Source organism: Podarcis liolepis (genome assembly GCF_965112155.1).
Source record: "Podarcis liolepis genome assembly, chromosome: 4".
Lineage (NCBI taxonomy): Eukaryota > Metazoa > Chordata > Lepidosauria > Squamata > Lacertidae > Podarcis > Podarcis liolepis.
The window spans coordinates 83,466,702-83,487,018 of NC_139558.1; the positions used below are offsets into that span (position 1 = coordinate 83,466,702).

At 40.7% G+C, this 20,317-nt stretch overlaps 1 protein-coding gene across 4 annotated transcripts in view; it reads right to left on the reverse strand.

Annotated features, from left to right (window-relative positions):
• Positions 1-30: 30 nt before the first annotated feature.
• RNF17 (ring finger protein 17) overlaps positions 31-20,317 on the reverse strand; it is a 42,123-nt gene continuing 21,836 nt past the window's right edge. For all 4 annotated transcript variants that reach the window (XM_083499185.1, XM_083499186.1, XM_083499187.1 and 1 more), the window contains 18 exons: positions 19,403-19,523; positions 18,695-18,919; positions 16,700-16,850; positions 16,260-16,378; positions 15,757-15,847; positions 13,990-14,099; positions 12,986-13,290; positions 11,090-11,253; positions 9,453-9,572; positions 8,228-8,308; positions 6,640-6,768; positions 6,047-6,103; positions 5,416-5,532; positions 4,913-5,057; positions 3,341-3,476; positions 2,966-3,152; positions 1,666-1,764; positions 31-194 (listed from right to left, as the gene is read on the reverse strand). In XM_083499185.1, the coding sequence (XP_083355311.1) occupies positions 1,672-1,764; positions 2,966-3,152; positions 3,341-3,476; positions 4,913-5,057; positions 5,416-5,532; positions 6,047-6,103; positions 6,640-6,768; positions 8,228-8,308; positions 9,453-9,572; positions 11,090-11,253; positions 12,986-13,290; positions 13,990-14,099; positions 15,757-15,847; positions 16,260-16,378; positions 16,700-16,850; positions 18,695-18,919; positions 19,403-19,523 (2,351 nt within the window). In that variant the 3' untranslated portion in view covers positions 31-194; positions 1,666-1,671. The remainder of the gene's footprint in view (positions 195-1,665; positions 1,765-2,965; positions 3,153-3,340; positions 3,477-4,912; positions 5,058-5,415; positions 5,533-6,046; positions 6,104-6,639; positions 6,769-8,227; positions 8,309-9,452; positions 9,573-11,089; positions 11,254-12,985; positions 13,291-13,989; positions 14,100-15,756; positions 15,848-16,259; positions 16,379-16,699; positions 16,851-18,694; positions 18,920-19,402; positions 19,524-20,317) is intronic.

Below are 20,317 nucleotides of genomic sequence, written 5' to 3' on the forward strand. Positions count from 1 at the left end.
TTAACCTAATAAACCAACACAAGCAAGATGTTTTCTGCTTCAAGAACAATTTTTAATGAACATCCTTTAGTACTTGCACAAAGCAAGTATTACAACTGGCAACAAAAAAGGTAACTGCACTTATCAGGGAACAAACAAACAAATCCAAATGAAATCTCTTTATTCTGGTATTGTTTTCATCTAATGATCTGCATCTGAAAAACAAACAAACAAAATTTCAAAGCCTGCAACCCTTGCCTTGATGTTGTAGTATTAAAATGTTACATGCTCTCCCATGGCAAAAAAGCCAAGGTGGGCAACTGGCATCACCACTTGCTGCATGCTTTGCTACACTAATTCTGACAGGAGATGAGGCTGAGGGTCACATTTCTTTCAAGGTAACCTTTACCTGGCTGCATTTTTAGACTTTCAAATCTCTTCCCTCCTATTCCTAGCAGGGGCTCAGACTCCAAGCTTTTATTTTAAGGAGAGTGTCTATCCCTCTTAAGCAAAATATGAAGCAAAATCTGCAAGCACCTGTCTAAACAATTTCTATGAAATGAGCAAGTCTTGCCGCTCGTCTGTTTTTCACCAGTAAGTCAAGTCAGAGCTGCGACTGATGAATTGCTTGAGGTCCTAAAGAGCTTGTTTTCTCAGCCCCTTTAATGCACTTTCCCTCCTTTTATTTTCTAAGCAGAAATTTAACACATTAACCCTTGTACAGAAATACAATTATAGGAAAAACTTCACCATGGCCAAACTCTCATTTTGTTTAGCCATACACCCCATAGTAGCCACTGTGCGGCTGGCACCTTGAGCACTCTCAAAATGTGTCTTTCGCTCCAAAAACGTTGGTAACTTCTGTTTATTAAAATGCTAGTTATACTTATTCTGTTCTATGACAAATTGGCATGCAAAAATTCTTTTGGTTGAGTTACTAATGCAGGTATATAACTTTAAAATCTGGACATCTGTTGAAGTCCGTTTTTCATTACAATTTGCCTACTGCTTCTAAGCAGCATCTGCAACAATTTCCAAAATTATTTCAGAACGTATTTCCCTAAATGCCAGTTGCTGGTATTTGCAGGTGGGGGGAGAGCACACATTCAGAATCTGGCTGTCTACAGTGAGAACCGAGTGCTGAACGAGAGGGTTCTGATCCAGTAGGACTCTTCCTACGTTTTTAAAAATGCCCTCTCAATACAATCTTTCATTTTTTAAAGCCTTTATTTTCTTATTGAACCATCTTAAAACTGATAAAATACAAATATGTCTATGCAATTCCTGTTTGAAAACTCTGCCACTCACAATCCCCAATGTTTTAACTCAGTGGTGCCTTTACATGCCTACCCCCAAGACCTTCCGGTGAAGGGTAGGAATTCAGATACTTCTCTAGCAGTTGTTTTATTAATCTCTGGTTCTTCGCATTTGACAACCAATAGTAGGCCATTCCACCAAACTACATGGATTGTTTCCATCCTGGCCAGTTATTGTAAGAACTGCAACGTTACTAAAAGTGCCAGCCTTTCCCTTCCCTCATTACTTTTTCCTTTTATCTTTTAGACTGTAACCTTGAGGACAAGGGCAGTCTTTGTGTTTCTACTGATCTGCAAGCTCCCTTGTGACCCTTTAAAGTCGAAGAGTAGGACAAAAAAGCTTTTAATAGATGAAATTGAGTGTGCTTACCAGTCACTAAATTAATTCAGCAAATCCCATTTCTACTAGTTTCATGTGAACTAGGTGCCCATCTTCATATACAAACACGGTATGCTCTGGTGAATGCGTCTGCAAGTAAGATATACGGCCAACGTCAACAGGCAACTTTTGAGAATCAGTACAGTTTCCAAAACTATACAATGATAAGAGTTCTAAACTTCTGTTCTTGGCTATCCAAATCTTGTCTGCTTCCTAAGCAAAACTCAATTATAGAGAGGTGGCACACAGTTGGAGTGAGTTTGATGAAACCATTCCAAGACAGAATTGTAGGCTTTCACTAAGGAGTGTTCTGAGAGGATACTGACACCCCCCCGCCTCACAAAAAGCCCCAAATATGGAAATGTTGTTTTACAGGCAACATTTGTCACTCTTGCACAGACTATAGTATTTAATTTAAAAAACAACCAGTAGAAATTGGTATAACAGCCCCCCCCGCCCGCACAAACCTTCGTTTTGTCTAATGTGAAACATGAATGACTGGCTGTATAAAGTAAACTTTTATGCGTAGTGCAGTGCCTGCAGCTTTTTTAAAGTTACATAAATAAATACCTGTCGAGAATGGGAAAAGGTAGTGGAGGATGGGGGGGGGGGAGAGTGAGTGAGGAGGGGACAGGAAAGCGCAGCTGTGATACATTCAGTGGTGTGGACAGCAAGTTGCAGAATAATAAGCCTTATGAATGAAAGAACAGGACTGGGCTAAAGCTTGCCCCCCCCCCCAGTCCTCTAAATTCATTCAAAGGAAATCATATGAATGAGATAGCAAGAATTAAAGTGCTGGTTCAAACTGGCCTTGGAACTTAATTTGTGTACAGGAGACCCTCAACTTACATGGGGGCTGCGTTCCAGGGATAGTGTGAAAAGCCAAAATCTTTTGTATAGTCGAAACACAATGGGTTCAATGGAGGGTGGGAGTGCTGTTCTTTTCCCCCAGACACCCTCCCCCTTTTAATTTTTTTAAAATCAAGAACGTAAAGCTGAATGTGTGCAAGTTAAATATGTGTAAGTTGCAAGTTACTTGTATTTATTTATTGCAGTCCTATCCCACCCAAAGGATCCCAGGGTGATAAACAATGAAACAGCAAAATAATACTGTTTTCTTTTTAAAACATTTTAAAAGATCAAATATCCTGACAGCCAAGTAATTTCAAGGTTGCCGGGTGAACAGGAACCTTTTAAAATTCCACCTGAATACTGAAAGTGGGAAAGGGAATTTACAGTTAAGTCTGTGGATGGGAAGAGTTGGCTGGGATAAAATAAGGGAAGACTTTACCAGTGAAGAAGCATAGAGATTTTTCCCTTGGAAGCAGTCTATCATGGTCCACAATGCTTCCATGCTCCATTCGGAACAATACGGGATTTTTGTGTGTGACTCACACAAAGCTGGTTTAAATCCAGCCAGCAGAACTTTGAACGCTTGAGCAGGGTACTGCATGAACTCAGGAGGAAGCTGACGTAACCTGAGGCAAAATTAAAGTCAGTGAATAACCCTATTCAAGATGGCAGCCTACAAGCAATTTGTTAGCTGCTACAAAGTGGTGGTAAAATGATGTTAATATGTATATTCTGTACAGACCAATGTCCGATCTTAGTTTCACCTGTCTTGAATAGCAATTTGCACTAATACATGAGCAATGTATAGATTTACCTGCTTGTGGGCACTGTTTCGCTGGATCCATAGTCAACAAATTCCACCATAATCGAAAGAGGATTGCATTCATGAATTGAGATGAGCTTTGCCCGATACCAGAAGCCATCACTGTACTTTGCAAGGCAAGGCATGTCTAACGAAGGGAGAAAAGCTGTTTAAATTTCAGCACCCAATGCTGCAACATGGGGGGTTAACCTGCATCTGGCTCCCAAGTTTTATGCACCCCCCCCATTGCTTTTTTAAAATAATGTTAATTTGCAGAGGTTTTCTAAATTGACTGCTCTCATAAGTTCTCTACTGTGATACCAAAAGGTTCTGTGCCCCCAAATGTTTACCAATTCTTTTTTTAAAAAGGGTTTTTGACCATGCCCACTTTGATATGCAGAGGGTTGATCATGGTTGAGTGAAGTCCTCCAGCTGAAAAAAGGGTACCCCCTCCTATAACCATTTATATTGCAAAACTGGGAAGGCATTAAATAAAATCATCCAAAGGAATTGATTTAGGCTTGCGTTCTACGTCCTACTGATCTTCCAACATTCAGCTTCATTGGATGGCTCCCTAGCTATCACATCTCATAATAGTAGAAACTGTAGATAAAGTTTTGCAGATGGCTACTGTGTGCCAGAAACACTCCATGGCTGTCACCCCCTTTCCCAGTCATCACGATCTGGGTTTTTTTTGATGTCCTGCAAGAAGTGGAGTGACAGCTAAACCCACTTGAGAGACTTCCAACACCCGAAGGAGAACAGAATAACACACATCAAAACACCCTACTATATTTTAATAAATACTTTCTATAGTTTAATGGAGCCCAGTATTTATCATGAGATACTTTCATGATTAGTGATGCCTCAGCTAAATTATTCCAACCTCATGGTACAGTAGTACCTCGGGTTAAGTACTTAATTCGTCCCGGAGGTCCGTTCTTAACCTGAAACTGTTCTTAACCTGAAGCACCACTATAGCTAATGGGGCCTCCTGCTGCCACCGCACCGCTGGAGCACGATTTCTGTTCTCATCCTTAACCCAAGGTACTATTTCTGGGTTAGTGGAGTCTTTAACCTGAAGAGTATGTAACCTGAAGCGTAGGTAACCCGAGGTACCACTGCACTAGCATCACTACACTATCTGAAGTTCAGCAGAAACTCGGAGAATTCATTGCATAGTTTTTTTATAGCAACAAGCATCAATGAAGAGCTTTCAGGGGTTTATATGCTGTGAACCACCCTGAGATCTATGGGTACAGGGTACAAATTTAATAAATAAGTCTGTTTTCTCTTATTTGATTCTGAATGCAAGGAGACCGTAGAGAAGTTTTGTTCTAAAGTAGTTAAGTAACTTTTCACCTTCAATTACAGAATGTATAAATGCAAATTACCAAGAAATAATACAGTGGACGCTTGGGTTGTGAACGTGATCCGTGCGGGATCTGTGCATGCGCTGGTTGTGATCTGGCACTTCTGTGCATGCGTGACCGCCAAAACCGGGAAGTAACTTCCGGGGTTCGGCGGTCCGTAACCTGAAAAAAGCAACCTGAAGCGTCTGTAACCCGAGGTATGACTGTATACCTTTCCGAAAATCAGTTAGGAAAGGGATGGACTCCAAGTTCTGATTACACCGTCTCAAGGCTTGGTCTAGAGTTTCAACGTCCCCACTGACTTCTGTATCATCTTCATGCTTGGGACTGTCTCGCTGATCAATGGTAATGTACACCTAGGGCACAGTAATTGGTGTCATATATCAAAAATATATATCAAAGATCTTGAAGTGAGAGCATCGTCCAACATACAGGATGGACCAGTCTCCCAGTTTTGACTATCTGAATGGAATCAATACTAGAAATACTAGCAATTGCCCATGGCAAGTGCCCATAAGCCATAGACAGCTTCTTAGGAAGTCTTATGTCATGCTTCGAAAGCTATCATTATACATCTCAAACAATGGATGTAACTATTTATGAAGAATCCCAATTCTCACAAGTTCAGGTTCTAAAACACAGGATGAGCTGCTGTGAAAGGATGCAATTACAACAGACCCGATAACAGCAAAAATATTTACTTCACCACGATACCTCATTAGGTGACACAACATGTGTTACTTTAATTGGAAAAAGTTCTCCAAGAACAGGCAGTGATGGCGAGATATAGGGTGGCAGCAGGGGAGTATCTACTTCAGACATCAGTAACTCCTAAAAAAAAGGAGGAAGCAGGAAATCTTTATGTGCCTAGAGATGCAAGCAGGAGCAATATGAGCTGTGCACAGAGAATGACAAGGAATGCAAGCTGGGTGCACATGAATGAAGTTGGTGCCAGTGATGTCATGGAGACTATTCTGTGCAAGACTCACTATTCAGATTGGTGTGCTATTGGGGGAGCAAGGAATAGAGCTTCTTTGTGCCGTTTTAAAATGCTGGGAAAATGCAGTATGATGCATTTCATTAAAGATTTCCAATTTGGGCTAATCACCAACCACTGCACACTTAATGTACACCCTATCCCAAAACCCACTTTCAGGAAAGGCATCAGAACTGATCCAATGTCTCTCCCACCGCTAAAACCTTACAGACTTGATCCACTCAAAACAAACTATAACGGATGTTAGTGGCTGGGCTGGAGTCACAAAAGTTGGTAGATACCAAACTGGCTTCAACACATTATCAAGCTTGAAAACCAAGAAATCCATTGACATATTTTAACATTTACCTCATGACTGATTTCACAGTTTTGCTCCAAATGATCTTCACTGCAACAGGTGATATCCTAGAACATATGAGAAGGGAAGAAGTTGTTTTAACTTCTAAAAGTATATTAACTGACTTGCAAGCTAATGCCTGCAGCAGTGGTTTGTCTCAAAATGTTTTCAATCGCTTGAATTGCAATCTAGCACTCTGGGGAAAAAATTCATGCCAAAAAATCAGGGCTAATCTGGTGCATAATGCACTTGTGCAGCTACAATACAAGCCCTTAAATGAAACCATTAACACCTTATTATAACTGCAGGGTGGGAACCAAATGTGGACAAACTACCCCCAGGAGCACGTGTCCCCCACCGGAGGTACTACCATTAATTTTGAGCTTGTTACCTTTTTACATACATCTTGCATTTGGTAGCAAATTGCTTTTGGATATAATAAGGAATTACACTGTTTGATTTGCCAGCCATTGTGACTGTATTAACTACCAACTGAAAACACTGGATATGACATGGAAGAACTAATGCAGGAAAAATAGCCACACTAAGTAACATACCCATGTTAAGCTTTATATAAATCTTAAGAGCTGAAAGGAAAGATTACCAGTTTTGGCATGTGACCGTCATCATCTTCACTAATGCAATGTTTATGGTATGCCATGAAAGATGAGAGCGACATTCCAGAGAAACAAAGTTTAACAGATACTTTATCCCATGGGTTGTCCGAGTGCTCCTGTTAAAGCCAGGCAAAAGATTACTGCATTATCATTTCTGCTACTGTTTTTAACCTCAAAAAGTGGGCCTATGGCTGAACAGAACAAAGCTACTCACAGAACCCTGAAGAACAGATACACCAAGAACCACCACCACAGGTTTGTGGTTCTTGATTCTATGTATCAATGCTTGAGTGGAAGCATAGAAAAAGCAAAGCATCTGGCACAGTACAATTCCATTTCTAACTAAGTGGAATGTATCTTACTTCTGAATATTCCCTCCTAACGTTTTTCATATTTGTTTCTAACATTTTATGGTTCTGTTATTTGTCTGATATCACTCTTGATAATAACATGGCTTGTTCTGCAGCTCTGTGTCTTACCCCATCCCCTAATTTCATAATTAGTAACCCAGCAGTTTGATTCAAAGCATATTAATATTCACATTTCAATACAGCAAGCTTGCATCTTTTCAAGGGTTCAGTTCCAAGGTAAGCCAGGAAACTTTGGACACCCCCCAATGCTTCTTGTCCAGTTTGGGAAGGCGGTGCAAGAGCTCCAGCAGGGTCCTAGAGTCCCCGCACCTCCTTCCCAAAGCCTCCTAAGTGCTTGTTCAGCTTTGGGAGGGAGGGCTCTGGGTAAAGGTAAAGGACCCCTGGACGGTTAAGTCCAGTCAAAGGCAACTATGGGGTGCAGCACTCATCTCGTTCAGGCCGAGGGAGCTGGCGTTTGCCCACAGACAGATTTCTGGGTCATGTGGCCAGCATGACTAAACTGCTTCTGGTGCAACGGAGCACCGTGACGGAAACCAGAGCGCACGGAAACGCCGTTTACCTTACCGCCACAGTGGTACCAATTTATCTACTTGCACTAGTGTGCTTTTGAATTGCTAGGTTGACAGGAGCTGGGACATTGCCAGAGCCCTCATACCCCCTTCACAAATCCAGGTAAGTCTGTGGATCACAGCTTTGTGCAGGTGTGGGGGAGGGCTAATAAATAAACAGGGAATTGGTTTCCTCCATTCTCCATGTGTAAGTAAAGTAAGTGTATGATGCTGGTTTACTGTAAAAAGGAACAAAGAAAAGGGAACTGAACCCTCTCCCTTTACCATCTGTTACCACAGGATCTTACTTTACTTCCAAAGACTCTGTTCTATTACCAGGAGTAAATTAAGAATACCTGAATCATTAAGTGTGAAGTTTTGACTTCTTCTCCCCTACATGCCCCATTTCATATTATGGTAAAGTCCTCCCCATCCCTTATTTCAGAAATGAACAGGACAGGGGAGAACAAACAGGAATGCACTTGCCGCATCATAACTGGTTTTGAAAGTGAAATAAATCCAAAATATGTGCAGCTTGCTCTTGGAAGTCTAAGGGAATGATCCAACAAAATCCACTGGCAGAAATGATTTTATTTTTTTTGTGGGGGACTGACTGCAAGAGAAGAAGGACTTGCACAATTTGTTTTTATGCTTACCATAATATTTATTTCAACGAGCCTTTTTGTAAGTAGTTCTTGAAGAAGTTCAACTGCATCCTGCTGCCAAACAGTTCCAACCTGGATAACCAACGTAGAAAAATCACCAGCACATCACTAATTATGTAAAAGCACTCAGGACTGGCCCTATCTTGGAGATTAGAATGGTTTCAGCATTATAAGGAAAAAAATTAAGTTTGTTTTAACCGAACGTTAGTTTCTGCTTCACATGCCTAAATGTCTTGTGCAAAGCACCTGCCATGTTCTGTATGATCTAAGCCCTGAGGTTTATATAGGAAGTACTGTATATGGAAGACAAGACTTCAATTTCCTTTCTGCTAACAGGAATGGTATATTGGGTTATTGCTCCACCTTCTGACCAAGGCAGGAACAAACACTATAGGAAATGGGTTGGGCTCCCATTATGCTCTTGTTGGTTTCCTGCCTTCCTCAAAGTTCAGTTATGTTCATAGTTGCTCCTGTTTATCTATTCTCCTTAGGCAAGTGTACTGTATTTTTCGCTCTATAAGACGCACCAGACCACAAGACACACCTAGTTTCTGGAGGAGGAAAACAAAAAAAAAATTCTGAAAGCAGCAATCCCTCTTGCTGTTATGGCTTCTGGGACAGCTGCGCAGCCTGCATTTGCTCCATAAGATGCACACACATTTCCCCTTACTTTTTAGGAGGGAAAAAGTAAGTCTTATAGAGCAAAAAATACGGTATCCTCAGGCTAGTGAATGGCACTTCAGTCATTACATGAAGCACAACTTTAGTAGTAGTAGTAGTAGTAGTAGTAGTAGTGATGATGATAGTAATAATTTATTATTTATACCCCGCCCATCTGGCTGGGTTTCCCACTCTGAATATTAAAAACACAATACAGCATTAAACATTAAAAACTTCCCTAAACTTCCCTTTATGTTGCTACGGCCTGGGACATTGTCCAGTGACTATTACATCCATGCTACAGCATGATGCCATGGCTTAGACTAAGCCAGGAAAGTGATACGTCGACTTTAATATATTGCTTTGTGGAACAGTCTGCCACCCTTTTGGCGCAATCTTTTAAGAGTTTTCTCTTGAGCAGTTTTTTCCATTTGCAGAAAATCCAGAAGCGTTCTGGAACTTATGAAGGCACAAGCGTAGCATATGTAATTGTTTCTTTGCTCCCTGTTCACAAGACCAGGTGCTTAGTACATTTGAAAATGCAGCCTCCACTCACTGGTATAGTTTTATAGAGCTGACACGGTATGGAAAATGGCGGTATGTCTGCATACAAAACAGTTGGATAGAGATGACATTGAGGAATCTTCTCAATATAGCCATAGTCCAAGTACTGCACCTACACAAAAAGCAACAAAATCAGTAGATTATTTCCCAAGCTTTCATGATGTGATTCTATTCTGTTTTTAAATGCATGCCAGCAAGGCACAACAGACCCATCCTTCGCTTTTTTACCCTAGAGGTAGTTTGGGGAAGTAGGAATGACCTAACTGGGGAAGAGGAGCTATTGAGTCTCTTTAAGGTAGTCAGACTCCCTGGAAAAGACCCTGATGTTGGGGAAAGATGGAGGGCACAAGGAGAAGGGGACGACAGAGGACGAGATGGTTGGACAGTGTTCTCGAAGCTACCAGCATGAGTCTGGCCAAACTGTGGGAGGCAGTGGAAGACAGGAGTGCCTGGCGTGCTCTGGTCCAGGGGGTCACGAAGAGTCGGGCATGACTAAACAACAACAACAACAAGGTACCTACCCACCCCAGCACCATGGACTACTTGAAAACTGCTGGGCTGCTTAATTATTTTTCTGTCTGTTGTAGAAATTACAAAGCACTATGCTGGATGAGTCTTAATTGCATTTTTCTTGCTTCTTTTATCATATTATATTTTATTGTATTACAATTTGAATTTTTCACAAACATGCTTCAGCTCACGCAGTTTGGGAACCTCTGCTTTAAAGGAAATAAGTACCTCGATTACAAAATCATGAACTGTGGTAGTTTAGTGAAGCTATTTATTAACACGCAAATTTATCAGGACACATGCAAGAATTACAGGCAAAACCTTCTTCCCCCCCATATTGTTGTTTAGTTGTTTAGTCGTGTCTGACTCTTCGTGACCCCATGGACCAGAGCACGCCAGGCACTCCTGTCTTCCACTGCCTCCTGCAGTTTGGTCAGATTCATGTTTGTAGCTTCGAGAACACTGTCCAACCACCCCCCATATTAGTGTGCAAGTAAGGTATGTGCAACCGTGCCCATCTTGGAAGTCACCCAAAAAATGTCACAAAAAGGGGCAGGGCGTTTGAAGGCTTTTTCAATGGTGTTTCAAATATACACAATTTCACTTAAACGTGCGCTGCCTTGGAACATAACCCCTGTGTAAATGGGGGCTTGCCTGTACTCAAGTGTTATCTCCTGGATCTCCCAATTGTTAGCTTCCTTTGTTTCATCTATAGAATTTCTAAATCACTCATTAAACAACGCTCAGAGCTTTACAGGCAGAACGTTCTACCACGTTCTTTACTCCTCCTGGGCTTAAGGAAAATAATAATGACCACCCCTACACTTGCCAAGGTGGTAGCAAACATCCCTTACTTCTAATCAAAACTCATACTAAGAGGCCATGATAGGAACACATGAATATGCCTTATCCCAAACCAGACCACTGATCCATCTGGCTTAGTATTGTCAACACCAACAGACACCAGACTGCCGGGCCTTCGGGCAAGAGAGATTCCCAGAGCTACCTGGAGATTCTAGGAATGAGCTAGGGTCCTTCTGCATGCCAAGCAGATACTCAGCTCCTGAGCATTTGTTCTTCCCCATCAAGGGAATGCAATTCTTGTCACACCAGTCTTACCTTGGTAATGCCACAGCCAACTTCCAAAACTTCCCCTCGATACCACAATGTATCTGCTGCTCTTACAACACAAGCTTCTCCCTTTTTCCAACTGTAGGGTTCCAAAAGACCTAGACATTTGAAGTTCTTCTGTATATCGCTCATCAGCGTATTTAGCTGCTGCTCTGGAGAAAAATGCCAAGAAGGGAGCTTTGTTAATGCTATTTATATGATCATTTTCAACCAAGTTCCATATATTCGTATAGTGGAATATCAATATAATGGCTTAACGGAATAATTTAAGAGTTGGAACGTAAAATGCATTTGAATAAAATGCTAAATTTCCTTGAGGTATGAGTGGCAGCATTATTTACACTTTAGGAGAGGCTGCTGTAGTTCAGAGAAAGTAGAAACAGTCAAGAAAGAGGCAATCCTTCTCCCAGGGGAGGATTTTTTGGGGGGACCTCTTTGTTTTTACTCTCCATGGAATAGACCTGCTTCTGCTACTGTAAAAATGCTACCTCTAAATACAAATTACTTCATGATATACTGGCATTGTGGTTTTTTTTATTATTAAAAAAAGCAGGTACTCATTTGCAAACTGCATGTATACAGAAGTTTATTATGTTTGATTTTTTTATCGTGTTTTTAATATTCTGTTGGAAGCTGCCCAGAGTGGCTGAGGAGGGTTAACAGACAGTCCTATTTTGTAAATAACAACAACAACAACATGTACAAAATAGGACTCTGTTAACTAACTGAACGTTTGTGCAAAGTACTACGATAGGCATCGTAACAGAAATTACAGTTTACAGCTAACACATGGCTAGCAATGGACTCCTGTGACATTCAATTATACAAATCCAAATTTGTCACAACTATTGCTGGAGCAGGTGCAGTTAAAGGCACCCTCTCTCATTTATGGAAGGCATAGGCCAGTTTCCCAAACTTGGGGAAAATCATTCCTAGCTAGCAGAACCAGTAGGTCAGGGATGATGGGAATTGTAGTCCAAAAACAGCTGGAGACCCACGTTTGGGGAAAACTGGCCTAGGCAATGGTGCAGATTTCCTGGCACACGATTTTTGCTTCTGTTAGTTTCATTTTCCAGCAATTTGTAGTACTTGATCCTATTCCGCTGCTCTCTATTTAGAATGAATAGTGTCATATAAAAGATTTGATACTCAAATTCCTAGTGGCTGCCAGACTTGAAATCATGGCTTACTCGAGGATCTGAGTGGCTGCTCAATTAATAGTTTGTGTGCTAGGGTCTGGCAACTGGCTCTGGCTGAAAAATTAACAATGTAGAAAAGCTAGGGGAGAAATACACACAGACAAGTTCTCAGCAACACGGTTCCAATTTATTATATATGCAAGTACTGAGATAAAATGCTTTGCCGACCAGCGAACACTATCTCCTTTTGGAGGGACTCTGGTTTCTGGTCTCAAAGTTTGTTTCCTTTTTTGCATCCAACTTTGGCTGCTTTTCCTGCTATGCTGTAGAGCTGTGGAACACAGCTCAGTTTATGTTGTTTTGCAAGGTTTGTGTTGTATTTTATTGATACAAATCAGTAACAACCAAGTGAAGAAGAAGAAGAAGAAGAAGAGTTTGGATTTGATATCCCGCCTTTCACTCCCCTTCAGGAGTCTCAAAGCGGCTAACATTCTCCTTTCCCTTCCTCCCCCACAACAAACACTCTGTGAGGTGAGTGGGGCTGAGAGACTTCACAGAAGTGTGACTGGCCCAAGGTCACCCAGCAGCTGCATGTGGAGGAGCGGAGACACGAACCCGGTTTCCCAGATTACGTGACTACCGCTCTTAACCACTACACCACACTGGCTCTCTTAAGTGTTAAGAAAACAGTGTACTAATGCTGCAATTGCATATCATCACTGCTGTACAACATTTCCCCTTTTACCTTGTGACTTTGGAATCACATAAATAGTTCCTGTGTCTGAAACACAGCTGACTACAGCACTGAAGACGAGCGAGGTAGGAACAGCTGGTGGTTTGTAGGCTTCAACCGTTACAGGGCAAGTCAAAGAGACCTTCAATTCTTGCTCTTTGTGATCTGTGATCGAAGGATCAATGTCTTCCTCTGGTTTGGAAGAGGTTGGTGTACACTCTGTGTCTGCAAGCAATTGGCTTACGTCTACATTCTCCTGCTGGAAGGGCGTGTCAGGTAGCTTCTCAAGGGATGGTGTACTAGGTGCTCTAGGGGAGCTTCAACAGAAAGTATGTCAGCAAGTAAAGGAATCAAATAACATTCAAGCTTTATTTCTAGCCCAAAGACTTTTTCAGGCCAATTCTTTTCTTGAATTCTGCAGCTTAGGAAAGTTACTAAGGGGACCTGACCCGGAACTTACCTACTCATGGGGCAACTTTAACATGTGGGTAAGACCACCTGCCTATCATTCACCCAACATCATGAAGAAATTATCTCCATCTGGCTTTTCTAAAGAGCTAGATGACACTTAGTGAAAAATACCCTCTAATACCTTTCTTAAAGAGTTCTAGTGCTAATTAGTCCTCAATACTATTGATAAACTAAACCGAGTCTGGTTGTCTGAGGTGCTAGCAGCTGTTGGCTTTGTTAGGAATTAGTAACATTAAACTTGATTCAAGTAACAAATAATAATACTTCACATTTATATAGTTCATTTCAAATGTTCAAAGCTTTTTTATATAAAGCATCTCCGTTATTACAATGCTCTTATACTGTCTAAAGCCACAGGCGATAGCTTTGCCCAAGTGGTTTTCTCTGAACAAAGGAAGGAAATGAACTTAGGCTCAATAGGAAGGAAGTGCTAAATACTTCCTTTGAAGTCACACTATTTCCTGCCTTCAAGCGACAGGGAGCGCTAAACTCACTTGGAGACATCCAGCACCCAAGAGAGCATAAATATTCTGAAAAATGCATACCTTCTTTTTCTAAATGCCAAACCTTCTTTAATCATGTATTCCGAAATGTCAGTATATAGCCCTCCATCTTTGCTAAAAACTTTCACAGGTAAAGGTGACGTGTTACTTTCCTGGGATAAAACATACTTCTTGTAAGAAAAGGCAGATATTGTTGGTTTTGCACTACTACTATAAAGTGAAACAAAGTTCTTCAGTGTGCAGGAACTGGCCATACCATCAAATTAATATACAGCGAACTGCTAGTTTACTGACATATGTCAGGAAATGCAACAAATCCTAGATATTTGTGCTGAGTTCACAACTTCTATATATTAGTAAATGAAATTGTAAATGGGCACAAGCTTCTGTGAGAAGAGTATGGCTAACTTTCCAAAAGTATGTATTTATGATTGGACAGAAGTAGTACTGGATTACCAGACTGAGGAATAAATGGGAGAGAAATTGGGTAGATGATGATGATTAAATTAGTATACTGCCCTTCATCTGTAAATTGCAGGGTAGTTCACAGCATAAAAATGTAAAATAAAAACACAAAACATGTAACAAAACAAGATCAAATTTTAGATCTTAAAAGGCCAATTGAGTGAAGATTAGTGAGAAATGTTTAGAACTGAGGCATCTTCTGTTTATTTAAAATGTGTTCCCTTCACCACCAGGCCTGATTTAAACCATCCTGAGCAAGTACAGCGACAGAATTTGGGAACCTTCCATATTCTAATCGATGGGATAGGCAATTAGAAAGCCAAGTACTGCCATGCAGACTTAAGACAATAATTTGTATTCCCAGATGTTTTTATAGCTAGGACATTAACATACATCATACAGAACAACTGAAGAGAATGTTGTTGACATCTCTGCACGATACTCTTTGCTATATATCAAACACTGGCTTAGTTGTCATCCTGTTTGCAGATAAACCAGATATAATCATCAATAGCTATCTGGCATATTTGGATACAGCCATAACCTCCCTTACAGGAGGGAGTGACCAACCAACCAACCAACCAACCAACCCCAAATGAAGGGTTCTGGGATGCAGAACATCAACTGCAACCTCCCAACAGTGTTACTTCACCCCCAAAGGCACACTCCTCCATTGCCTCTTGAAACAGATGGATGCCAACCAAAGTATTTGCTTGTAGAGCAGGCTCATAACTTAGGTGGATTTTACTTGCACAATTTCAACTTTACACGCTTGGTGGCTGGCCGGTTGAAATCACAAATTAAACGCCAAAAATTTTATGCCAGGAAGTGCTTGCTGACAAGCCAAGTCTCCTTAAAATGATCTGCCCACCCCCTCAACATAAGCTGGCAAGTTTTCACTAAACTCAATGGTTTCCAAAGGAGACTTTGATGTTGGCCAAAGTGTTCTTAGTCAACTACCTGATTCGCTGTCATTACTTAACCAACTGCATTCTATCACAGCAGCCAGATTGTGCTCTTTTCACTACAGGGAGAAGCTAGTAAAAATACTGGCCAATTCTAGTTTTAACAAAGCAGAACCACACATAGATTTTGTCACTTCCTCCTTAGAGAGAAGTGTTCAAGGTTGTGTGAGCTAAGGCATATTCCAAGTCTTCATCCAGACAGAATCCTGGGGGCCTGAAGTAATAGAGGGACACGTTCCAGTATCTTAGCCAACTACATACTCCACGTTTCAGTTGTACAAAGAGGTTACAATTCTCCCCCCAAAAAACTTGCACTGGTAAATCAGACATTTACTACTACAAAGCTCTCTATTAAAGTTAGGCCTATACCACTACTAACCTGTATTATTAGGTTTACCACAGCTCCAGTTAAGTAACGTGCAAGAACATCGCAGGCAGTTCCTGTCCACTGCTCAGTCCCACCAGCTGGTCTAAAACAAGATACATAGGGAGGAATGAAATAAAAATCATTTCATCTCAAATGATACCCTCTCCCCTATTGTTCATATAATTGCTGGAGAGGATACAGATCTTCCAGCAGGCAGAACATCTGTAACAGCATCAGTTTGATTAAGCATTATATTTTTCAATTGCCCAGTGAGTCTTGTTCCTTATTTTAAAAATATAGAGAAATTTCAAAGTCTTGCTGACAAATACAAATGCTGCCCAAGGAGCACTGGAAATGGCCACTCCTAGTGCTTCTACATGGCATGTGAACACATGGTATAGCGGATACAGGTTTGGGCACCCTGCTTCAGGCCCAAGTTCAAATCCCAACACCGCTGCAACACTTGCAGAATGGGAGAAAGGATGTTTTAGAACCGAATGAAATGGACACTTTACCTTATGTCTGTTAGTGAGCACTCTATTGCAAGAGGCTTGTGCGTCTTCAGATTCTGCTCAAGTTCTCTTAGGGAGACACTATCTATAGTTTTAGTTATGCCAAAGTCAATGAGGAACACCTGCAAAAGACAGGTGTAAGAAAAATACAGTTCTTCAATGGCCCAAATTAGACTTATCACGGACCTACAAAACTCTGGCTGGCTTTGTTAGGAAACTTCTCTTAGCCGGCTACAGAGTACAAACCTCATTATGATACTGCAAAAATCTTGCATTCATTTTCAAAAGAAGTAATACATCATTTAGCCTGTTTAACTGATTAATAAGTTTTTATGTAGGATAAAGAATGCATTAAATTTCACGTATTAAATTACTAAATGAGTGCTTCCTAGTCATAATGAACGCAGTGATACTTATCTACATAAAGCAGTGATTTTATTTACCTCAAGTTTACTTTCTGAAACAATCCTGCGGATTTGGCCTCTCTGCCACTGATTCAAATCATGTACATAAGCAGCACAATTCATATCAATTTTCCATTCAACTGTTTCTCTTTCTGATTCCAAGTAAGTGGCTGCCATCTTTTCCTGTAAACTAATATTATAAGTAGCCAAATAGACAATCAAATCTACATTGCCAGTATTGTTCTGAAAGAAACATACTTTTCTAAAGGCTAAAGATACGGTAGGGTCAATAATTTATTTAACTGTTAAGATTACAACTGTACATTATTTTCTAGTCTTGAAAATAATGCACAGTTGTGCGTTTCGAACCCGCGCTTCATCATTTAGTTCCAAGGACTTTAACAAATATGACATTAACACAAAAGAATTAGCAATATTTCTAAAGGGGAACACATAAAACATGAAATCATAGATGAAGCATCAATAAAACTGTACATGGGATGCCATTCCACCCCATGGACCTTAATTAGCAGCAGTAGCACAAGAAGGGACTCATCTCAAAACATTATTTCAAATATTTAAACCCCAAGTTGACCAGGGCTTTCTTTATATGTCATCGTAAGCACCTAATAATTGGCAACCAATGCAATTCTTTTAGAATCTGTTATATGAAACCAGACAGTGGTGCCCATTAACTAATGGTGCATTTCGCAACATCTGAACCTTTTTCAAAGGCAGAACCACTTAACAACACATCCACACTATCGTCCACTCTAGTTCATATAAAGTGCCTAACTGCAGCTAGACTCCCTCTGTTTGGGAAAGCCTATAGCTAATGAACCAGCTCAAGCAGAGAATAGGCATCCCTAGCTACAGAAGCCACCCAGGCTTCTAGTGACAATATAGCCTCTAGGAGCAACTCAACCTATGTACCTACTCTTTCAAGAGGAGTCCAACCTCATCTAAAACAAGGTACCTCTTCAAATCCAGTATCCATGAACCCAGAACAACTTTGTTTTGTATGGTTTCAACTGACCCACAACCAGCCCATACTGCCTGTTCCGAGTCAGATGGAAGAGGGGGAATTTTCATGTCGCCTGCATATTTGATGATACTTTACTCCAACTCACTTTTGTCAGCAGCTTCATACAGATGTTAAATACCATGGGAGTTGGGATCAAACCATGTAGAATCCTGCAGGTCAGTTTCCACATGGCTGAGCAAAAAAAACCCCATTACTGTTCTCAGAAACCACCCCCAGCAGGTAGAGTGGAATCCACTACAAAGCCATGCCTCCAGCCCTAAACCACCAGAGGTTCTCCAGGACACTGTGGCCAATGGTACAAAAAACCACAAAGTTCATAAACCATAACCAGGGCTGCATTCCCTGCATCCTTTCTTCCAGATTAATTTGCTCCTAGTATGCTTGTAGCTGAACTCCCACCATTATCTTGAGCATGTTGTCCAAACAGAACATGGAGCACTTAGCTTGAATGTTCCCTTCGCAGAGTAGGCAGGAGCAGGCCAGAAAGAGTTGGTTACTTTCTTACACCATTTATGTCAGGTAAAGGGATGAAAGGACCATAAAAATCTGGTCCATCCCAGTTCTGCATGAGGATAGGACCAAGTCTTTCCTGTCCCCATACATGTGTATGTCTATCTATTTTATCTATTAATCCATCCATGTAAAATATTTTTCTGTCTTTAACTTTCAAGCACTGGCATGCCAGCTACCCACAATCGGAAGTGGCCAACATGCTGGGTGTCTTGCCACTGGTACACTTTAATCACAAATACAGTAAGTCCCTGGAATGACACAACATTCTGATGACTTTCTGTGGACCTCAGGGGTTATTTTATGGAAAAAACATGGCACACTGGCAGCAAAGACTCCTTTCTTAGTTTAATCGCTATTTTCATCATCCTGCAGGAGCTGTAGAATATGTAAAGTTAAGCAACAACAATTGTCAAAAATGAAAAGAACCAAAAAGCATGAAGTGCTCTGACCCAGGCCAAGTGGGAAAAGGAACTTACCTTTTCAGAATTTGTTCTGATGACATCAAATGCACGTAGAACTTGCTTGGGGACACAACGTGACTAATTCGCACTTGCAGTTCTTTGCTGCAATCTAATTTTGTACCTTCAAGCTGTATCGGCTCTTCGTTCCCAGGCTGTAAATTATCTCCATGAGCTTTGAATAGTTCTTCTGGAGTAGGATCCCAAACTTCATGATGTGATTCGGTAATCATTTTGGTGTCACTGTAGAATTTGGTTTTATTTAGTTTTTTGTTTCATCTGCCAGTATCAGACAAATAGAAGAAGAAATGCCCTCCACAAAACATGACCAACAAGTTTTAAACAAAGACCTGGTTGGCATGTTAACATTAAGCCAAACCATGGCTAAGTGTAAACAAGCAAGAGTGATGGTTTACTGTAAAAAATAAATCACCACAATGTCACACTACCCTTGCTATGCACAAACTTGGGCTTGTGGTGTGATTTGTCTTGCTCCAAAATGAACCATGAACTGTGAACCAAGGTTTGTTTCTTGGCTTAGTGTTCAGTTTGTTTGGAATGAGACAAAATCGTGAGTCTAGGTTTGTACACAACACTAAGCCAAGCCATTTAAGCCCTACCTGAGATGACATTACATACACTTCACTGAGAAATATTGGGCTGCTCAAATTCAGAAGTTGCAAAAAGATTATGAGCGTGTTGAAGTTAATGAAGCTGCACACTCACCTTAATATATAAGATGCCAGACCTTCTTTAACCAAGAGGCTGTTAACACTCCAAGATGCCTTTGGTGGCACACATACACTTTCATAGAGCTCAACAGACAGTATATTGTCTTCAGATTTTTCTAGAGGTAGTTGAAAGAGGTTTAAGTTCAAAATGTCAAAGGAAAGAAATTAGCTACGAGTGTTGGGGAAAGGAGGCGGCATGATGAAGGTCTTAGCTGTGAACCATTTTATTTTACTTCATTATGTTGGGATTTTATTGCTTTTACCTACTGTGATTTTTAATTGCTTTTGCATTTTGTAAGCTACCTTAAAAAGTTACGTAGAAAGGTGAGGAACAAAGAAAACCAATTATTAAGACCAGAAGGCTCCTTTGAGACAATTACTTAATAAAATGTAGTGCCTGTGTATTTATGTGACAGATAATTTAAGTCTCTGCATTAAAAAACTGGATTTTTTTTTAAAAAAAGTGTTCTGAAAGCCTCTGATATTTCCAAAGCTCCATATTCTTACAAATAATTTTATCTCATTTGTCACCAAAATGGTCAGGTGATGTAGGTTAATAGGATACTGTGACTTAAGATTACAGGTAGGTAGCCGTGTTGGTCTGCCATAGTTGAAACAAAATTAAAAAAAATCCTTCCAGTAGCACCTTAGAGACCAACTAAGTTTGTTATTGGTATGAGCTTTCGTGTGCATTTCGTGTATCTGAAGATGTGTGCATGCACACGAAAACTCATACCAATAGCAAACTTAGTTGGTCTCTAAGGTGCCACTGGAAGGAATTTATTTATTTATTTTGTGACTTAAGAGTTAGCCAGCATGTTTTATGGCTGAATTCCAAATACCTGCCCCTCCTTCCAACTGGAAAACCATTGACAGGGTTGGGAATAAGCTGCCCTGGTGTTCTGGCTGG